This window comes from Leopardus geoffroyi, chromosome D1, assembly GCF_018350155.1.
Source record: "Leopardus geoffroyi isolate Oge1 chromosome D1, O.geoffroyi_Oge1_pat1.0, whole genome shotgun sequence".
Taxonomy (NCBI): domain Eukaryota; kingdom Metazoa; phylum Chordata; class Mammalia; order Carnivora; family Felidae; genus Leopardus; species Leopardus geoffroyi.
The window spans coordinates 77,245,201-77,263,458 of NC_059329.1; the positions used below are offsets into that span (position 1 = coordinate 77,245,201).

Sequence of the window (18,258 nt, forward strand, 5' to 3'; positions counted from 1 at the left end):
TTTCTTCCCTAATTGCCTTGGTGACCCATTCATTGTTTAGTAGGGTGTTCTTTAACCTCCATGCTTTTGGAGGTTTTCCAGACTTTTTCCTGTGGTTGATTTCAAGTTTCATAGCATTGTGGTCTGAAAGTGTGCATGGTATAATCTCAATTCTTATATGCTTACGAAGGGCTGTTTTGTGACCCAGTATGCAATCTGTCTTGGAGAATGTTCCATGCGCACTCAAGAAGAAAGTATATTCTGTTGCTTTGGGATGCAGAGCTCTAAATATATCTGTCAAGTCCATTTGATCCAATGTATCATTCAGGGCCCTTGTTTCTTTATTGATCCTGTGTCTAGTTGATCTATCCATTGTTGTAAGTGGAGTATTAAAGTCTCCTGCAATTACCACATTCTTATCAATAAGGTTGCTTATGTTTGTAATTGTTGTATATATTTGGGGGCTCCCGTATTCAGCATATAGACATTTATAATTGTTAGCTCTTCCTGATGGATAGACCCTGTAATGATTATATAATGCCCTTCTTCATCTCTTGTTACAACCTTTAATTTAAAGTCTAGTTTGTCTGCTATAAGTATGGCTACACCAGCTTTGTTTTGACTTCCAGTAGCATGATAGATAGTTCTCCATCCCCTCACTTTCAATCTGAAGGTGTCCTTAGGTCTAAAATGAGTCTCTTGTAGACAGCAAATAGATGGGCCTCGTTTTTTTAAATCCATTCTGTCTTTTGGTTGCAGCATTTAGTCCATTTACATTCAGTGTTATTATGGAAAGATATGGGTTTAGAGTCATTGTGATGTCTGTAGGTTTCATGCTTGTAATGATGTCTCTGGTACTTTATGTTCCTTGTAGCATTTCACTCACAGAATCCCTCTTATGATCTTTCTTGTAGGGCTGGTTTAGTGATGAATTCCTTCAGTTTTTATTTGTTTGGGAAAACCTTTATCTCTCCTTCTATTCTGAAAGACAGACTTGCTGGATAAAAGATTCTCTGCTGCCTATTTTTCTGTTCATCACATTGAAGTTTTCCTGCCATTCCATTCTGGCCTGCCAAGTTTCTGTAGATAGGTCAGCCACTATTCTTATGTGTCTACCTTTGTAAGTTAGAGCATGTTTACCCCTAGCTGCTTTCAGGATTTTCTCTTTATCCTTGTATTTTGCCAGTTTCACTATGATAGGTTGTGCAGAAGATTGATTCAAGTTACGTCTGAAGGGAGTTCTCTGTGCCTCTTGGATTTCAATGCCTTTTTCCTTCCCCAGATCAGGGAAGTTCTCAGCTATGATTTGTTCAAGTACACCTTCAGCCCCTTTTGTCTCTCTTCTTCTTCTCGAATTCCTATGATATGGATATTGTTCCATTTGATTGCATCACTTAGTTCTCTAATTCTCCCCTCATACACCTGGATGTTTTTATCTCTCTTTTTCTCAACTTCCTCTTTTTCCATAATTTTATCTTCTAATTCACCTATTCTCTCCTCTCCCTCTTCAATCTGTGCTATGGCCACCTCCGTTTTATTTTGCACCTCATTTATAGCATTTTTTAGTTCCTTGTGACTATTTCTTAGTCCCTTGATCTCTGTAGCAATAGATTCTCTCCTGTCCTCTATGCTTTTTTCAAGCCCAGCGATTAGTTTTATGACCATTATTCTAAATTCTTCTTCCATTATATTGCTTAAATCATTTTTGATCAATTTGTTAGCTGTCGCTACTTCCTGGCATTTCTTTTGCGGAGAATTCTTCCATTTCGTCATTTTGTGTAGCCCCTGCGGTAGCTCCAAACTGTAGGGCACTTCCCCTGTGCTGTCCAGAGTATCTTGTGTTGGTGGGTGGGGCTGCAGTCAGACCCAGTGTCTTCCCCCAGCCCACCTCAGGGGCCACTGGTGTGTACCTTATCTTCCTCTCTCCTAGGGGCAGGAATTGTGGAGTGATGTGACCCCTGTCTGGGCTACCTGCACACTGCTAGGCTTGTGGTGCTGCTCTGATGGGATCTGGCCAAGGCCGTATTAGCCGGGGTGGATCTGCAAGTTGCACAGGGGCAGGATGGGCAGGCTTAACTCGCTTTGCCATTGGGTGGTCCCTTGTGGGAGGGGCCCTGCATTGCTGGGAGGGAGGCAGTCCCGTGGGAGGGATGGATCCACAGAAGCACAGCGTTGTGTGTACGTATGGTGCTAGCAGGTTCATTGATGGGAACTGGTTCCCGTTGGAATGTCAGCTGGGGGGTGGGAGAGGGAGATGGCTCTTGGCAGCGCCTTTGTTCCCCCACCGATTTCTGTCCTTCCGGGGCTCAACAACTCTCCCTCCAGGCATCCTCTCTCCCTCACTGCTCTCCAAGAGCAGAGCTGTTCACTTTTAACATTCCAGATGTTAAGTCCCACTCGCTGGCTGTCAGAACTCATGGAGTCCAGCCCCTCCACTTTTGTAAGCCAGACTTCGGGGGCTCTGCCTTGCCGGCAGGCTGCCCCTCCACCACCCCGGCTCCCTCCCGCCAGTCTGTGTAGTTTTCACTGCCATTCCGCCCTTCCTACCCTCTTCCGTGTGTCTCTTGTCTACACTTGCCTCCGGAGAGTCCATTCTGCTAGTCTTCCAGTAGTTTTATGGGTTATTTAGGCTGATGTGGGTGGAATCTAAGGTATCAGCAGGAGGAGGTGAGCCCAGCATCCTCCAATGCCGCCATCTTCCCCACCATCCTCTATCAGGAAACGGTAGCTTTGAATGACACACTGGACCAGGTGGATTTAGCAGATATATTCAGAACATTCCATCTTAAAGCAGAATACACATTCTTTTTAAGGGAACATTGAACTTTCTTTAGAATAGATCACAAATCGGCCACAAAAGGAATTTCAATGAATTCAAAAAGATCCAGTTCATACTGTGCGTCTTTTCTGACCCAACACTATGAAACTAGAAATCAACCACAAGAAAAAGTCTTGAGAGAGCACAAATACATTGAAGTTAAATAACATGTTAGTAAACAATGAATGGGTCAACCAGAAAATAAAAGAAGTTAAAAAATACATGGATACAAGTGAAAATTAAAATACAATGGTCCAGAGTATTTGGGATGCAGCAAAAGAAGTTCTGAGACAGAAATTTATAGCAACACAGGCTTACCTCAAGAGCAAGAAAAATCACAAATAAAAAAATCTAACTTTATACCTAAAGGAGCTAGAAAAAAAAAAAACTGAAGCCAGCAGAAGAAAGTAAATAGTTATAAATAAAAGCAGAAATCAATGATGTAGAAACTGAAAAACAATAGAACAGAACAATGAAACCAGGAGCTGATTCATTGAAAAGATCAACAAAATTGATAAACCTCAGCCATACTCATCCCCCCAAAAAAGAGGACTCAAACAACATCACAATGAAAAGAGAAATAACAACTAACCTCACAGATATATATATATATATATATATATATATATATATATATATATGCAATTGTAAGATAATATTATGAAATAATTTATGCTAACAAATTGGACAACCTAGAAGAAATGGATAAATTTCTAGAAACATATAACCTACCAAAACTTAAGGAGGAAGAAACAGAATAACTCTCAACAAACAAAAGTCCAGGACCAGATGGCTGAATAGGCAAACTTTACCAAACATTTAAACAAGAGTTAATACCTATTCTTCCCAAATGATTCCAATAAGTAGAAGAGGAAGGAAAGGTACCAAATTCATTGTGAGGCCATCATCACCCTTATATGATAACCAGATAAAGTTAACACCAAAAAAGAGAACTATAGGCCAACATCACTGATGAACAGAGATGCAAAAATTGTAACAAAATACTAGCAAATCAAATCCAACAATACATTAAAAAATCATTTACCATGATCAGGTGGGATTTTTTCCTGGGATGCAATGGTGGCTCAACATTCACAAACCAATCAGTGTAACACATCACATCAATAAGAGTATAAAAAATCACATGATCATGTCAATAGATATAGAAAAAGCATTTGACAAAGTACAACATTCACTCATTATTTGAAAAAAAAATCTCAACAAAGTAGATTTACATGAAACATACCTCAACATAATAAAAGCCTTATATGAAAAACCCACAGTCAACATCATAATGGGAAAAACCAAGAGCCTTTACCCTAAGTTCAGGAACAAAATAAGGGTGTCCACTCTCACCACTTTTATTAAATATAGTAATAGAAGTCCTAGTAATAGCAATAAAACAACAAAAGAAATAAAAGACCTTCATATTGGTAAGGAAAAAGTAAAACTTTCACTATTTGCAGATGACATGATCCTATATATAGAAGACCCAAAAGATTCCTCTACAAAATTACTAGAAGTGATAAATGAATTCACTAATATCATAGGATACAAAATCAGTGTACAGAAATCTGTTGCATTCCTATAGGCTAATAATGAAACAGCAGAGAGTGTAATGAAAACAATCCCATTTACAGTTGCACCAAAAATAATAAAATACCTAGGAATAAACTTGTCTGAAGAAGTAAAAGACCTGTACTCTGAAAACTAAAACACTAATGAAAGAAAGTGAAGATGACATAAACAAATGGAAAGGTATTCCATGCTCACAGGTTGGAAGAACAAACACTCTTTAAATGTCTATACTACCTAAAGCAATCTACACATTTAATGCAATCCCTATCAAAATTCCAATAGGATTTTTCACAGAACCAGAACAAGCAATCCTATATTTTGCATGTAACTGCAAAAGACCCCAAAAGGCCAATGTAATCTCACAAAAAGAGTAACAAAACTGGAGGTATCACAATTCCAGACTTAAAGTTATATTACAAAGCTGAAGTAGTCAAACAGTATGGCACTGGCATAAATAAGACACAAAGATCAATGGAACAGAATAGAAAGGCCAGAAATAAACCCACAGCTATATAGTCAATTAATTTTCAACAAAGGAGGAAAGAATACACAATGGGAAACAGTCTCTTCAAATGTTGCTGGGAAAACTGGACAGCTACATGGAAAAAAACCTGGACTGCTTTCTTGTACCATACACAAAAATAAAGTCACAGTGGATTAAGGACATAAATGTGAGGCCTTAAGCCATATAAATCCTAGAAGTGAGCGTAGCCAGTCATGTCTCTGAAATTGGCCATAGCAACATTTTCTGGATATGTCTTCTGAGGCAAGGTAATTAAATGCAAAAATAAACTATTGTGACTACTTCAAAATAAAAGTTTCTGCACAGTGAAGGAAACAGTCAACAAAACTAAAAGGCAACCTATGAAATGGGGGAAAATATTTTCAAATGACATATCCAATAAAGGGTTAGTATCCAAAATACATAAAGAACTAATACAGGGGTGTCTGGGTGGCTCAGTTGGTTGACTGTCTGACTCTTGGCTTCAGCTCAGGTCATGATCTCACAGTTCATGAATTCAAGCCCTGTGTCAGGCTCCATGCTGGCCCTGAGCCTCTCCCTGCCCCCCTGCCCCACTCGTTCTCTCTCTCTGTCTCTGTCTCTCTCTCAAATAAATAATTTTTAAAAAATTTTAAAGAAATAATACAATTCAACACCCAAAAAACAAATAATCCAATATAAAAATTGGGCAGAAGGGGCGCCTGGATGGCTCAGTTGGTTAGGCATCCGACTTTGGCTCAGGTCATGATCTCATGGTTCGCGAGTTCAAGCCCCGCATCAGGCTCTGTGCTGACAGCTCAGAACCTGAAACCTGCTTCGGATTCCGTGTCTCCCTCTCTCTCTGCCCCTTCCCTGCTCATACTCTGTCTCTGTCTCTCAAAAAGTGAATAAACATTTAAAAAAATATATTAAAAAATTGGGCAGAAGACATGAACAGACATTTCTCCAAAGAAGACATACAGATGACAAACAGAAGAGAAACTCATGAAGAGATCATGAGTGATCAATGTTACTCATCATGAGGGAAATTCAAATCAAAACTACAATGAGATATCACCTCACACCTGTCAGAATGGCTAAAATCAACAACACAAGAAAGAACTAGTGTTGGTGAGGATGTGGAGGAAAAGGAACCCTCATGTATTGGGAATGCAAACTGGTTCAGCCACTGTGAAAAACACTACGGACATTCCTCAAAAATTTAAAAATGGAGTCACCCTGTGATCCAGTGATCACTCTACTGGGTTTTTTATCCCCTAAAATACAAAAGCACTAACTCAAAAGGATACATGCCCCCACCAACCCCCATGTTTATTGCAGCATGATGTCGTATTAGTATTTCAGTGTATGTATTTTACCATAGCCAAATTATGGAAATAGCCCAAGCAAGTGTCCATTTATGGATGAACGGACAGAGATGTGGTATATATATACAATGGAGTATTATTCAGCCATAAAAGAATAAAATCTTGCCATTTGCAATGACATGGATGGAGCTAGAGAGTATAATGGTAAGCAAAATAAGTTAGAGAAAGACAAATACTATATAATTTCACTCATGTGTGAAATTTAAGAAACAAACAAGGAAGTGAAAAAAAAAGAGAAAACCAAAAAACAGACTTTTAACTACAGAGAACAAACTCATGTTACCAGAGGGGGGAGGGAGGATGCATGAAATAGCTGATGGGGATTAAAGAGTATACTTATCATTATGAGCACTGAGTAATGTATAGCATTGTTGAATCAACATGTTGTACACCTGAAATTAATATAATGCTGTATGTTAACTATACTGAAATTAAAATGAAAAAAACAATGAGGAAAAAGAAACCTAAGGGATGCTATGTGTCAAAGAACTATAAGGACTGTAGGATAACAAATCGTAAAGGAGGAAGATGGCAGCCAGCAACAACAACAGCAACAACACAAAGCTGGATTTGCCTAGTATAAAGAGCTGTACTTTTTCTCTTTTTACTTGGCTGGGATGCCATGACATGAGACTGACAGGTTGCAAGCTACATTCACAGCCCTGTGCACACCTTAGGACATGTCAAGGTAATAGAAACACTGGTAGCTGATTGCCCCTGAGATGATGCCTACAGCAGGGCACTGCTGAAAAAGATTCCAAAATGTGTTTTATTCATGATGTGTTATATCCCAATATTAATTAGATTTCTATTTGTATAAGACTGTCATAGTTAAGATATTAACAGGAGAACTGGTAAAAGATTCCCAGGCAACAATTGCTATATTCCAACAAATAATTACATGGAGAGATTCTCTAAAAATGAGCTGACCCTGGCATGACAATTGACAGCTCGTCTTTCTACAGTGGTGTCAACTCCTTCAGCTCAGAGGCAAGCCTCTGGGCTAGAGAATCTGTGCATGATCTAGGCATTTGCTTATGTGAAAAAGCCAGATCCTAGAGCAAACAAAGCCCAGAACATGTCCTTCCATCAGGAATGATTTGAAGAATGAGGATCTCTCATTGACTCTCATAAATCAAGTACTTAAGCTTTAAAAGAATTCTGAACAGGGGCATCTGGGTGACTCAGTGGGTTAAGCATCCGACTTTGGCTCAGGTCATGATCTTGCCGTCTGTGAGTTCAAGCCTGGCGTCAGGCTCTGTGCTGACAGCTCAGAGCCTGGAGCTTGCTTTGGATTCTCTGTGTGTACCGGTCTCTCTGCCCGCCTCTCTCTCTCTCTCTCTCAAAAATAAATATTTAAAAAATTGTAAATAAAGTAATTGGAGCAGTAGTTACCCAACTATGCTTCCCAAAACATTAGTCTCACAGGATCCTAGAGATATCCCAAGAAAAAGTAACCCTCAGGCACAGAAATTTGGAAAACAGTGCATAGAATTCTTCTTCTTTCTGAGCTTTGCAAGGCATATGAATATGCTGTCTCTTTGATACCGCTGTACAAAAGAAACCCGTTTAACACTATTTAACCTAGAGTTTCCTGAGCTTATTTATTCATAGATATTTCCAAGGAACAGCACACAATATCTGGAATTACTGTTTTGGAAACCATAAAGAAAAAGCCATATATACTCAATACCTAAAGTGTGCCAAACATCCTCAATTTACTTTTTGATTATGCAGAAGCCAACAAAACAGGATAGGATGTCTTCATGATCATCAGCTCTCATTTATTATTTAGTATATGAGAACACACCCATAGCATTCAATTTGTTTGGATTCGGGGGTAAAAATGGGATTTGATTTTTCCTGCAACTTTCATTTTGGGTGACTAACCAGTTTTAACTGCTATGTTGACATGAGCATGTTTTAGGTGTTTACTGAAAGGTTAGTGTCAAAAGAATTTAATGTCCTGGTGGGCTTGTGTTTTTCTCTGAGGCAGATATTGATGAATGCACAGAGGGAATCATTGAGTGCCACAACCATTCCCGCTGCGTTAACCTGCCAGGGTGGTACCACTGTGAGTGCAGAAGCGGTTTCCATGACGATGGGACCTATTCACTGTCCGGGGAGTCCTGTATTGGTAAGCAGCTTTTAGCCATGCCCTCATCCTTCTGGACCTTTGCAGGAGGGGCAGCCTGCTTTGGCACTCTTTTCAGCTTCCATGTTAAAATATGACCCCTTGCTGGTTAAACTCATTAGTTTTCAAATTTCCTCCCTCAACAATTCAGGGATTAGGTAGGGATTATGCAGTGTGGGGTTTTAGGATTTTTATATGGAAACTGGGGCAGTCAGAGTATCAAAGCCTGAGTCTGTATGCTGTGGCTTTTAGTTCTTTTGAAGTAAAATCATGATGGCTTGCTGAAATTTTTAACAGTTTGAGAAACAGAAGTGGGAGAAGAAGAAATACTACTAGACAGAAAGTTTAGTTTAAATTCCAGCTCTTATACTGCACCTCTGTGAGCCTTCTTCTGTGAAAGTGATAAAAGTAGAATAATGATATATATGTGTTGCCAGGATTAAGTGGGATACCACACATTTAAAAACTGTAAGCTTTACATTGTTATGCAAACATAATATAGCTGCATTAACCTTATTATTGTTATTACCACCATCATCCTTACAAAATTTCCTTTCATCACTGTTCTGCTTGAGATTCTGTTAAATGCCGAACAGAGGAAATTAACAGTTTTTCATCTTCAAGACCCTACAACTTTCATAAAATACAAACAACTGATCAAAACTCTAATTGTTTCCATGAGAACCTTGGCCATTCCACTTATGTCATGTCCTGTGAACTCAGCTAAATTCTTTAGGCTGATTTGGACAGACCTAAAGGGCAAGCATTCTGGCTTTGGGTCCAGACTGCTGAATTAGAAAATGCGAATTTGGTTTTGAAAATTCATTCATTCTCTTGTCTTTGCTCGTTGCATATCTTTTTTTTTTTTTTTTTAATGGTTGCTACTGAGATCTAATGTTTTTCTGTTTTTCCCAACTTCTCCCCTGAGGTTGTTTTACAGTAAAGATGAATTAGGGAACAGTGGGTGCACAGCATGAACTGTCCACCACAGTTTGATGCCACTGTTGAGAAGCATGCAGTGTAGTTGTGAAAAGCATGAATCCTAGAGCCAGACTCCCTGCAGTCAGAGTCTAGCTCTGTCATTTCTAAGTTCCCTGTGGCAAGATCTTATCTAGTCCACACCTCCCTTATCTCATCTGAAAAATGGAAATGTTCTATCTAGGTCAGAGGAGTGCTGGGAGAACTAGTTGAATTGACACCTGTTAAATGTGGACTGAATGTTACTGTTATCTTAAATTTTCCTACATATTCAGCAATCTGTCCCCGGCTCTGTATATGTTTCTTTTATTCTTAAAATAAAAATCTGTGACCTTAGGGAGAGGTTTACATTTATCCTGGGTCTTCAGATACTTCCTTTACATATGGCCAAGAACTTCTGTATGTGTGTGCCTCAGTGTGAATAAATGTTACTTGAATAGGCATAGATAGAATGGCAGTTGTTATTGAGAAATGGAGGTAGAGAGATGGAATACTGATATATGTGGTGTTATATTTGGGCACTAAAAATAAAAATGTCATTTTTAAACAGTGTATTTGACCTCATTAAATGGAAGACTCTTGGCTTTTTATTGGATAAAGGGGCTGAGAGATCACCTTGTTAAACCAATTTTATAACTGCTTGGACCTGCCATGGCCTTGCACACTTATGTGCCTTTGCTTATGCTCTCCCTTCTGGCTGGGAGAGAACAGAACTTTGAATCGAAGATGACCCTATCTTTTCTTTGATCATGTTGATTCATATACAAATTTCTGTTCTTTTTCCTCAATTCAGCTCATGTGCCACGAGACCCCCATGAGGCATTTTTTGATGTCTTCATAGGAGCTCTCACTCTTGTCCTCTGCTAACTGTAGCTTTACCCTGATGTATGTTTCTATGGCTTGACACGCTGTACCACTGTCAGTGTATTTGCTCTGTGAGTGTGAAATGGACTTCATTCTTCTGTCTCTTCAGTAAGACCCTTTAGTAGTTAGTATTCAGTCACTGAGAAAAATGCAACCACTTCATGTGCCTGATAAAGAAATTCAGTCTCAGAAAGGTGATACCTTGTTCCTAGCCACATAGTTGGTTCAATACAGGTTGAGACTCAAGCCTAAATGAAGGGTAACTCTACACCCCAGATACCAGGTACAGTTCCAGTTTATGCCTATTGTTCTGATGGAATTATCCATAGCACCCTGTGACTCCCATAAATGTCCCCGTTCAGTTGACAGATGTCATGGTCACCTCACCTGTGGATTCTTCTCTTCCATGCTAAGTTGAATGCCGGGGTATCAAATCTCCTGCCCTCCCTGAGGAGGCACTTTCTTCTTCCATGAACTGATCTCTGTTCTGCACAGGAAAACTATAGCAAACTCGACTCCTTGACAAGGCAGTAGAGTAGTTTTTATTAGTGGCATTTTTAATTCAGGTAATTCTTAATCTGAATGCCCTTTCATTTCCACACTTTTGGAAGTAACTTTGTGAATGGGTCTTAATAAGAACAGAAGTCTGGCCATCATTCAGTTTTTCTTTGGTAGTTGAGAGCATGCTGTTCATGGTGCTCTCATGGTGCTCTGTTCTGTTCATGGTGCAACATATATATGTCAGATCATTTCATTTTTGTATTACACCTTTCTAATGCCTTCCCACTGAATGGAAAATAAATTTCTAAAATCTTCATGTGGACTTCGAGGCTTTAGGTAATATTGCCTCTACCTACTTCTTGGATTTAACTCCTATCGATGTTAGCCTTTTTAATCTTTTCATGCCTTGAACGTACAATGAACTCAGCCAGTTTCAGAGCTTTTGTCTTTGCTGTTCTGTCTGGAACACTCATTGCCTGTCATTATATGGCTGTCTTTTTTCTTTATATAATTCTCAGCTCAAATCCCACTCCCTGACCATTTTATCTGAAGTAGTCCTTTTCTGGTGACTTCACTAAATCACTCTCTTTGCTATCTTTTGTAACATTTTTTAATTCTCAATTTGTTGTACATACCTGTGTGTGTAATTGTCTCTTGCCACAAGGGTAAAAATTGAGGACAGAGACCTTGCTCATATTTTGCCACTGTCCCTCCGGCCCCTAGAACAGTGTAGGTACAAATGGGACAAGTAATGCATATATATCAAATGTTTGAAGGACTAGAAGTAATAAAAACCATATCAAGTCGGATTTATTTTCTGTTTGGCTTGGCATAACTAGTTGTGTGGATGGTGGTTAATACATAAGATGTTAAATATCACAAAATCATGTGAGTTTTATTTCAGAAAACAAAATTATTGAGAACAGCCATCACACTAGCATTGTGTTAAGAGTTTTGGGAATGTGGGTATGAATCAGGTAAGACCTCTGTTCTTGAGCGATTTATGACCTGAAATATTCTGAATCATCAAAATACACCTTAATAGCATTGGAAATTATTCTATCACACCAGGCCCTAAATAACATCATCTATTAATTCTTACACATAAAGAAATAGCATCTGAAACAACCTGTAAAACTTTTTATAAAGGTGTTTGACAACAATGACTCAACTATGCTTTTTCCCGAAATAATATTGGGAATGGCATGTGTTAGAAGCCAAAATGAGGCAGTCTAGGAGAACAGTTGCATGCCACTCCATGTCATTTTTGTCAGATGGAAATAATAATACCTGATCGATGCATCAGTTGCTGTAAGCATTGCATGTTACTGATGTCAGAAGAACCAGCACACATGCACATTTACTATGTCATGAGAAAAATGCTTAAGATTTGCCTCTTTCTCCTAAAGTGCATCATCTAATTGAAGAAACGATCAGTCTTAGGTATTATAGAGGCAGACAGAATCAGCATTACTGAGGAGTCTAACAGACTGTGTGTCTATCTGCCCCTTTCTCATATGCTTGTTTATTTTTATAATTCCAGGAGAGCTGTGCATACAAAACTTTGCCCAATGGTATTTGCACACAGGATGATTACCTACAGTGGCTACCGTAGGGTGCAGTGCAGTGTGCTCTTTGTTTAGATGCGGCAGTGGGAGTCAGGGATTCCCAGTTGCAACATAGAAGTTTTGAGCTGTTGCTTTTTTATCTAGACATAATTATCTGGGTCATCTAGAAATAGGAACTAATGTATAATTAACAATGGCATATGTAAAGAGCAGGGGTTTACATATTTTGAAAAGGAGATTCAAACTCCCTCGATGTCAGTCTATCTCCATGATCTTGCTCCTGCAAATGAAACTTTATTTTCCTCTGGTTCCTCTCTCACTGTGCATGGATCTGCTAGCCTGCTCAAATCCCTCTTCCATTCTTCCCAAACCCTGGACTGTCTTTCCTTAAGTCCTTTACTTGTATGCTTTTCTCTAACCATCCCTCTGTCCTCATTTCCAGTTGTCAAAATCCTGATGAAGTCCTGTTTCCTAAACCAGTGATTCTCAAACCTGTTTCACAGTAGATTCACCTGAGTAGCTTTTAAAAAAATACTTATGATGGGCCAGCACACCTGGAGATTCTGATTTAGTTGACTTTTTGGGGGACATAGACAGAGTCATCTGTTGTTGTTTTTTTTTTTTTAAGTCTCCAAGTCAGTAGAAAGAATATTGAGTTAATTTAGAGAACTACCATCATAGAATTTCTATAAGATCATCTTCATCATCAGCATCTTCATCTTCATCATCTCCCTTTTATGCATCCCCGTGGCCATTTATTTGCAATCTCTTATGGAACTTGCCAGATCAGGCTTGTCTTCTCCATTAGTTGGTTGATATTTTGATACTTTGATATCCTTTATAGATTTGTATTGAATTAAATTGTATTAGTCACACACTGGTTGTTGTTTTTATTGAACAGAATTTTCAAATTCCAGTAGAATTTGTTTTGTTGATGAAGCAGCATACTGAGGGGTGACATACGGCTCTTCTTATGGGGCATGGCCCCTCGGCCTCTATTAATGCTGCTTCTGTAGAACTTGCTTGAGTGAGGCAGGTCCCCAGACCCTGGAGTCTGCTCTCTGATCACTGGAAACAAGCCAACAAAGATTTACTTGTCAGAGCAGCTGCTGCAACTGTTATCAACTCACAAAGCAACATAAAACAGCCAGAAAAGGTTCTGTTGGAATCACTCAGGAAGATTTCACTTTTAACTTGCTCATAGGTTAGGGTGGATTGAAATGTTCTGAGAATGGTTTGGGTTCTGCTCTCACTGCCCAGTGCCTGGTTCTCATGGGAGTGGAGATAAAAAGGACTAGGACCTGGATGTGCTTCCTGATGGGTGGGAGTTATGAAGGCTTAGTGGGTGACAGTGTGATACAGAGGGGAGGAAGGTTTCAAGTGCATATAAGCCTGGAATCAAATCCCAACTTGGCCACTTTCTAGCTGAGTGGCATTTGGCCAGATGTTTAACCTCTCTAATCCTTAGTTTCCTTGGCATACAATGATTAAAATAATACTTGCTGGTCAAATTTTTTGTAATAGAAGTGTTCTTATATGCAAATATCCTGGCAAGTAGTAGATAATAATAGTCAACATTTAACCTCACTTCACCTCAAATCCCTCACCTGTCAAATGAAGACAGCAACAGTAATACTAATAAGAGCTAACATTTATTGAGAGCTTACTTGGTGCCAGACACTCTCTAAGCAATTTACAGAAGTGCCATCTTCATAAATTGCTGTGGAGTAATTGTGAGGATTACATAAGCTAACAGGGGAAAAAAGCATTCAGCACTTGCGTTTTAAGTGCTTGGTAGCTCTCAGCCATTATCACGAACTGAAAACCCATGCTGTGTGCCAGACACCGTGCCAGGGAGTTTCATGCATTATCTAATTCAGTTCTCACAACTCCAGTAAGTGGGAAGACCTCTTACTTGTTGAGGAAGTAGTTAATAGTTAGGAAGTTAATAATAGGAAGACCTCAACTATCAACTATTTTAAAGATGAGGAAGATAAGGTCTCAGGATTAAGATAATTTGTCCCAAATTCCATATCTGAGAAATGGCACAGAGACCATACTGCAGATCTGTGTGAACCCAAAGCTTCTGCCTTTGATATATTAACACTGCAATGCTTTCGGTAAGGCAGGAGGCCAGCTATGAGCCCATGACTGAAGATGTTAAGCAGGGAAGCTGGAATTCCAGGAGACAAGGCAAAGAGAAAATGAGAGACAATGAATGAGACCAAGATGGACAGTTTGGTACATTCTGTGTGAATCAAGAGCATGGGGGAATTATTGTATCCGGTGGACTCACGGCCTGTGTCTTGGGTCATCCTGCTAGACCGGGGACAGGATGTCAAGGTGGCAGGTTTTTAACAGCTGGCTATCCACTGATATCATTACCTTTGCTGCATTTTTCACCATATGAATCCAGAGTAGAAAAAGCAAAGGAAAGGGTTGGGAATAAAGAGTATGAGAAATGGTGGTGGATAGATTTTCAACTAACTTATACTGATTTTTCCATTCGTTTATTTATCCTCTGCCTCTTAAAAGCAATTGCTTCTATATATAAAGAAAACATATTCAACAGAGTTATTAAAATAAAAATATTTGAAAATAAGGAAGTTCTAGTCACCATCAAAGTCAGCAAAGATGCTTGTGACTATCCTGGTGTCCAGAGCCAAAATGGAAACATGAGTTATACAAATTGTTCTAATATGAAAGAAAGTTGCATTTAAAAAAATCCTTAAGAAAGTAAGCTCAAATGTGCTTTTTTTTTCTATTTCAGAGTAGAGGCATGCTAGGGTGGTAAAAGCATCGTTGTGGACCAGGCTGTTTCAGACTAAGATGACTTCAGACAGAGTCATACACCCCAATCTTGGGATAGTCATTGGATTTTCTCTCTTTGCAAACAATAAGGATGCCCCCCTTGCATATGAAAGTATTTTCAGTTAAACAACACCCCACCCTTCCTTGTTAGTAGTTAGTGAGGTCTCATTGACTTCAAAATTGATATTTGTTGCCAAAGAACTTTAGAAACTTTAGATTTGGTTTTCAGCCAGGTACTAGATTTTTTTTTTAATTTTTTTTTAATGTTTATTCATTTTTGAGACAGAGAGAGACAGAGCATGAACGGGGGAGGGTCAGAGAGAGAGGGAGACACAGAATCGGAAGCAGGCTCCAGGCTCTGAGCTGTCAGCACAGAGCCCGATGCGGGGCTCGAACTCACGGACCGTGAGATCATGACCTGAGCCGAAGTCGGACTCTTAACCAACTGAGCCACCCAGGCGCCCCAAATAATAGATTTTCTATTATTGAAGAGCCTTCCCAAAGGCAGATGCCACCTGGCCCATGGAGCTGTTTCTAGCTAGAAACAGTATGAAGTGTGGTTTGTGACTTAAGGACCTCAGTTGCATGACAAACAATTGCCACATGTCACCAAAATGGATCAAATTGACAGACCAGTTGCAGATAGCACCTGGGTAGGGAATGGATACAAAAAGAGATTGGTATAGTCAGGATGCAAGATGGAGAGGTTAAGAACATTTGCCAACCTCTAATAGAAGTGATATTCTGCATACCTGAGCATGGCCTCACAGTGGATCTTAACACACAATTGCAGATGTGAGTCAAGTGAAAGCAAGTGAAAATGAGTCCCTTTGGACTCTCAGGAAGCTTCCTGCTCCCCTTCAAGTCCAGCCATACGTGCATACATATGTAAGCCTGGAGCAGATCAGCACATAAGATAAATTGAATATATTCTAGAGGCTGCTCAGGAAAGGTAAATGCACCTACTCAAGTTTTGGTGATAAATACTTCACAAAATGATGTCAGAGTAGAATTCATTGCACTAAACTCAGGTATGAACCTGAGGTTCGTGGTCACCTTTAGCCTTTCTGGGCTGACACAGCAGGCCTATGCACTGTTCTCCACTTTAGTTTCAGACTAAAACCAGACATTTTAGGGAATTATTCTAACAGGATCTCAAACTAATTAGAGGGTCTGTTCTGTAGGCCACCTTGGCCCTATTTAGTATCTTTTTGGTGACAATGTTCAAATACCTTCCTAACAGCAGCTGTGATCAGCCATAGAGCAGATAAAACAACTGTGGACTTGTGCTTTGGAGCAGTGCTTGGTTACATGGGGAGCCAGGGAACTTCACTTCTCATCCAGGTGAAGATCACATGGGCAAAAAGGAAGAAGTTGAAAATAAGCTATTTAAACAAACAAAACCCTTTATAAGCATACCAATGTTACAAATTTTCTATCCATAAAAATTAGCCTGCAGTGGTCTTAGCACTGAGACAGGTGATGTGGAAGATGCAGAAAATCCATCTCTTAGGGACTTTTTTTCTTCCATCCCGTACGAAACTTTAAAACACCAAGTTGGAGATAAAAACCAACATACATGAAACAACCAATAGCATTCTGAAACAGGTTATAATTAACTGCAAAATTATGTGGTCAAAACTATAAAATAGGTAATTGGGAAAGAGAGTGATCAGAGAGAACCATCATTGTAACCACATGGTGATAATTAGACATGAAAGGTGGGAAGGTTTTGGTGTATTAGTAGTAGTTAAGATTACTTGATAACTTCATGTGATGGCACTTTTCTTAGAGCTTTATATTTTCTAACTCATTTCATCCTCAAAACAATTCTATCAGGTAAATATAATTATAATCTCTGCATAATAGGCAAACTGAGGCACACTGAGATATTCAATAAATTATTCACGGTCATAAAGCTATTGATTGGTAGCTTTCATTTCCTGAAAGTGTTAACCAACATCTTTTCAAAGAGTTTACATGTTTAATATTTTTGAAATATTAAGCAACAAAATATTGCTTTATTGCCTGCTAAAGTCTTGCTACACAAATGGTAACATTAATATTTTTATTTATCAAATGCCAACCATGTGCCAGTTAACCTCCAAAACTCCTTTGTGAAATAGGGAAATAGGTAGCAAGTGAGGGGAAACACAGGTAGCTTGGCCGTGTGTGAAAGAGCCCATGTTATTTCTGCTCCCCCAATTGCCCCAGTCAATTGTGTATTAGTTAAAGATAATTTATGAAAGGATTAGATTAAGTGATGATCATTCAGATAATTACACCATCTTCAACTTTCACTGTATGCTTGCAGATACATCAAGTCCATGATTTTTAAATTTAGTTTGTTTTACACGTGTGTACACGAGAAACTAAGATTTGGCTCCATGACAGTGTATTCAGGAGAGCCTCACGTATCTCAACAAATGTTGGTGGCCATCTGAGAAGCCACCTGCATACATCAACATGCTCCTCTGCCCAGAGCTGGCCCCAAGGCTATGGGAACATCTAGTATTTCTCCGTGATGGCCAGTTGCAGTCGGGGGGATCAAAAGCTCCTGAGTTCAAATGGCAGGCATACCTGAAGAACAGTAGCAGTGCAGGTGAACAAGCCAGCTCATCCTTGGCTCAGCTGCTGAGGCCTGAGTGGTTTGCTACCTCCTTTCCCCAGTTGCATTGAACTAGGAAGAACAGCTGTGCTTTATAGGATATATATATATATATATACTTTTATATATATACTTTGTATATACTTTATATATATATACACATATATATATACTTATATAAATATATATATATACTTATATAAATACATATATATACTTATATATAGGATATATAATTACTTATAGTATATATATATACACACACACATATATGTGTGTGTATATATATATATATGTGTGTGTGTGTATATATATATATATATACATATATATATATATATATATATACTTTTTTTTTTTTAACTGGGGTCTGGGTTTTGCCTAGCATAAAGAAAGAAATAAAGTGATTTTGACTACTGCAGCTTCTTTTTTTCCTCCCCACAGTTGGCATCAGTGGTTAAAACAGAAGTGGGGCAAGACTTCAAGCAGAGCATTTAGCAAAGTCTACAGCTAGACACTAATGCTAGGGTATTTTTCAAAGAAAGGTTTT

At 38.9% G+C, this 18,258-nt stretch overlaps 1 protein-coding gene across 2 annotated transcripts in view; it reads left to right on the forward strand.

The window, feature by feature from the left end:
- The window catches only part of NELL1 (neural EGFL like 1), an 879,943-nt gene that overhangs the window by 826,340 nt on the left and 35,345 nt on the right, over positions 1 to 18,258 (forward strand). The window contains exon 16 of one of the 2 annotated variants that reach the window (XM_045484781.1): positions 8,241 to 8,381. The exons of the other annotated variant lie outside the window; for it this stretch is intronic. Within the exon in view, the coding sequence (XP_045340737.1) occupies positions 8,241 to 8,381 (141 nt within the window). The remainder of the gene's footprint in view (positions 1 to 8,240; positions 8,382 to 18,258) is intronic. 2 annotated transcript variants of the gene reach the window in all.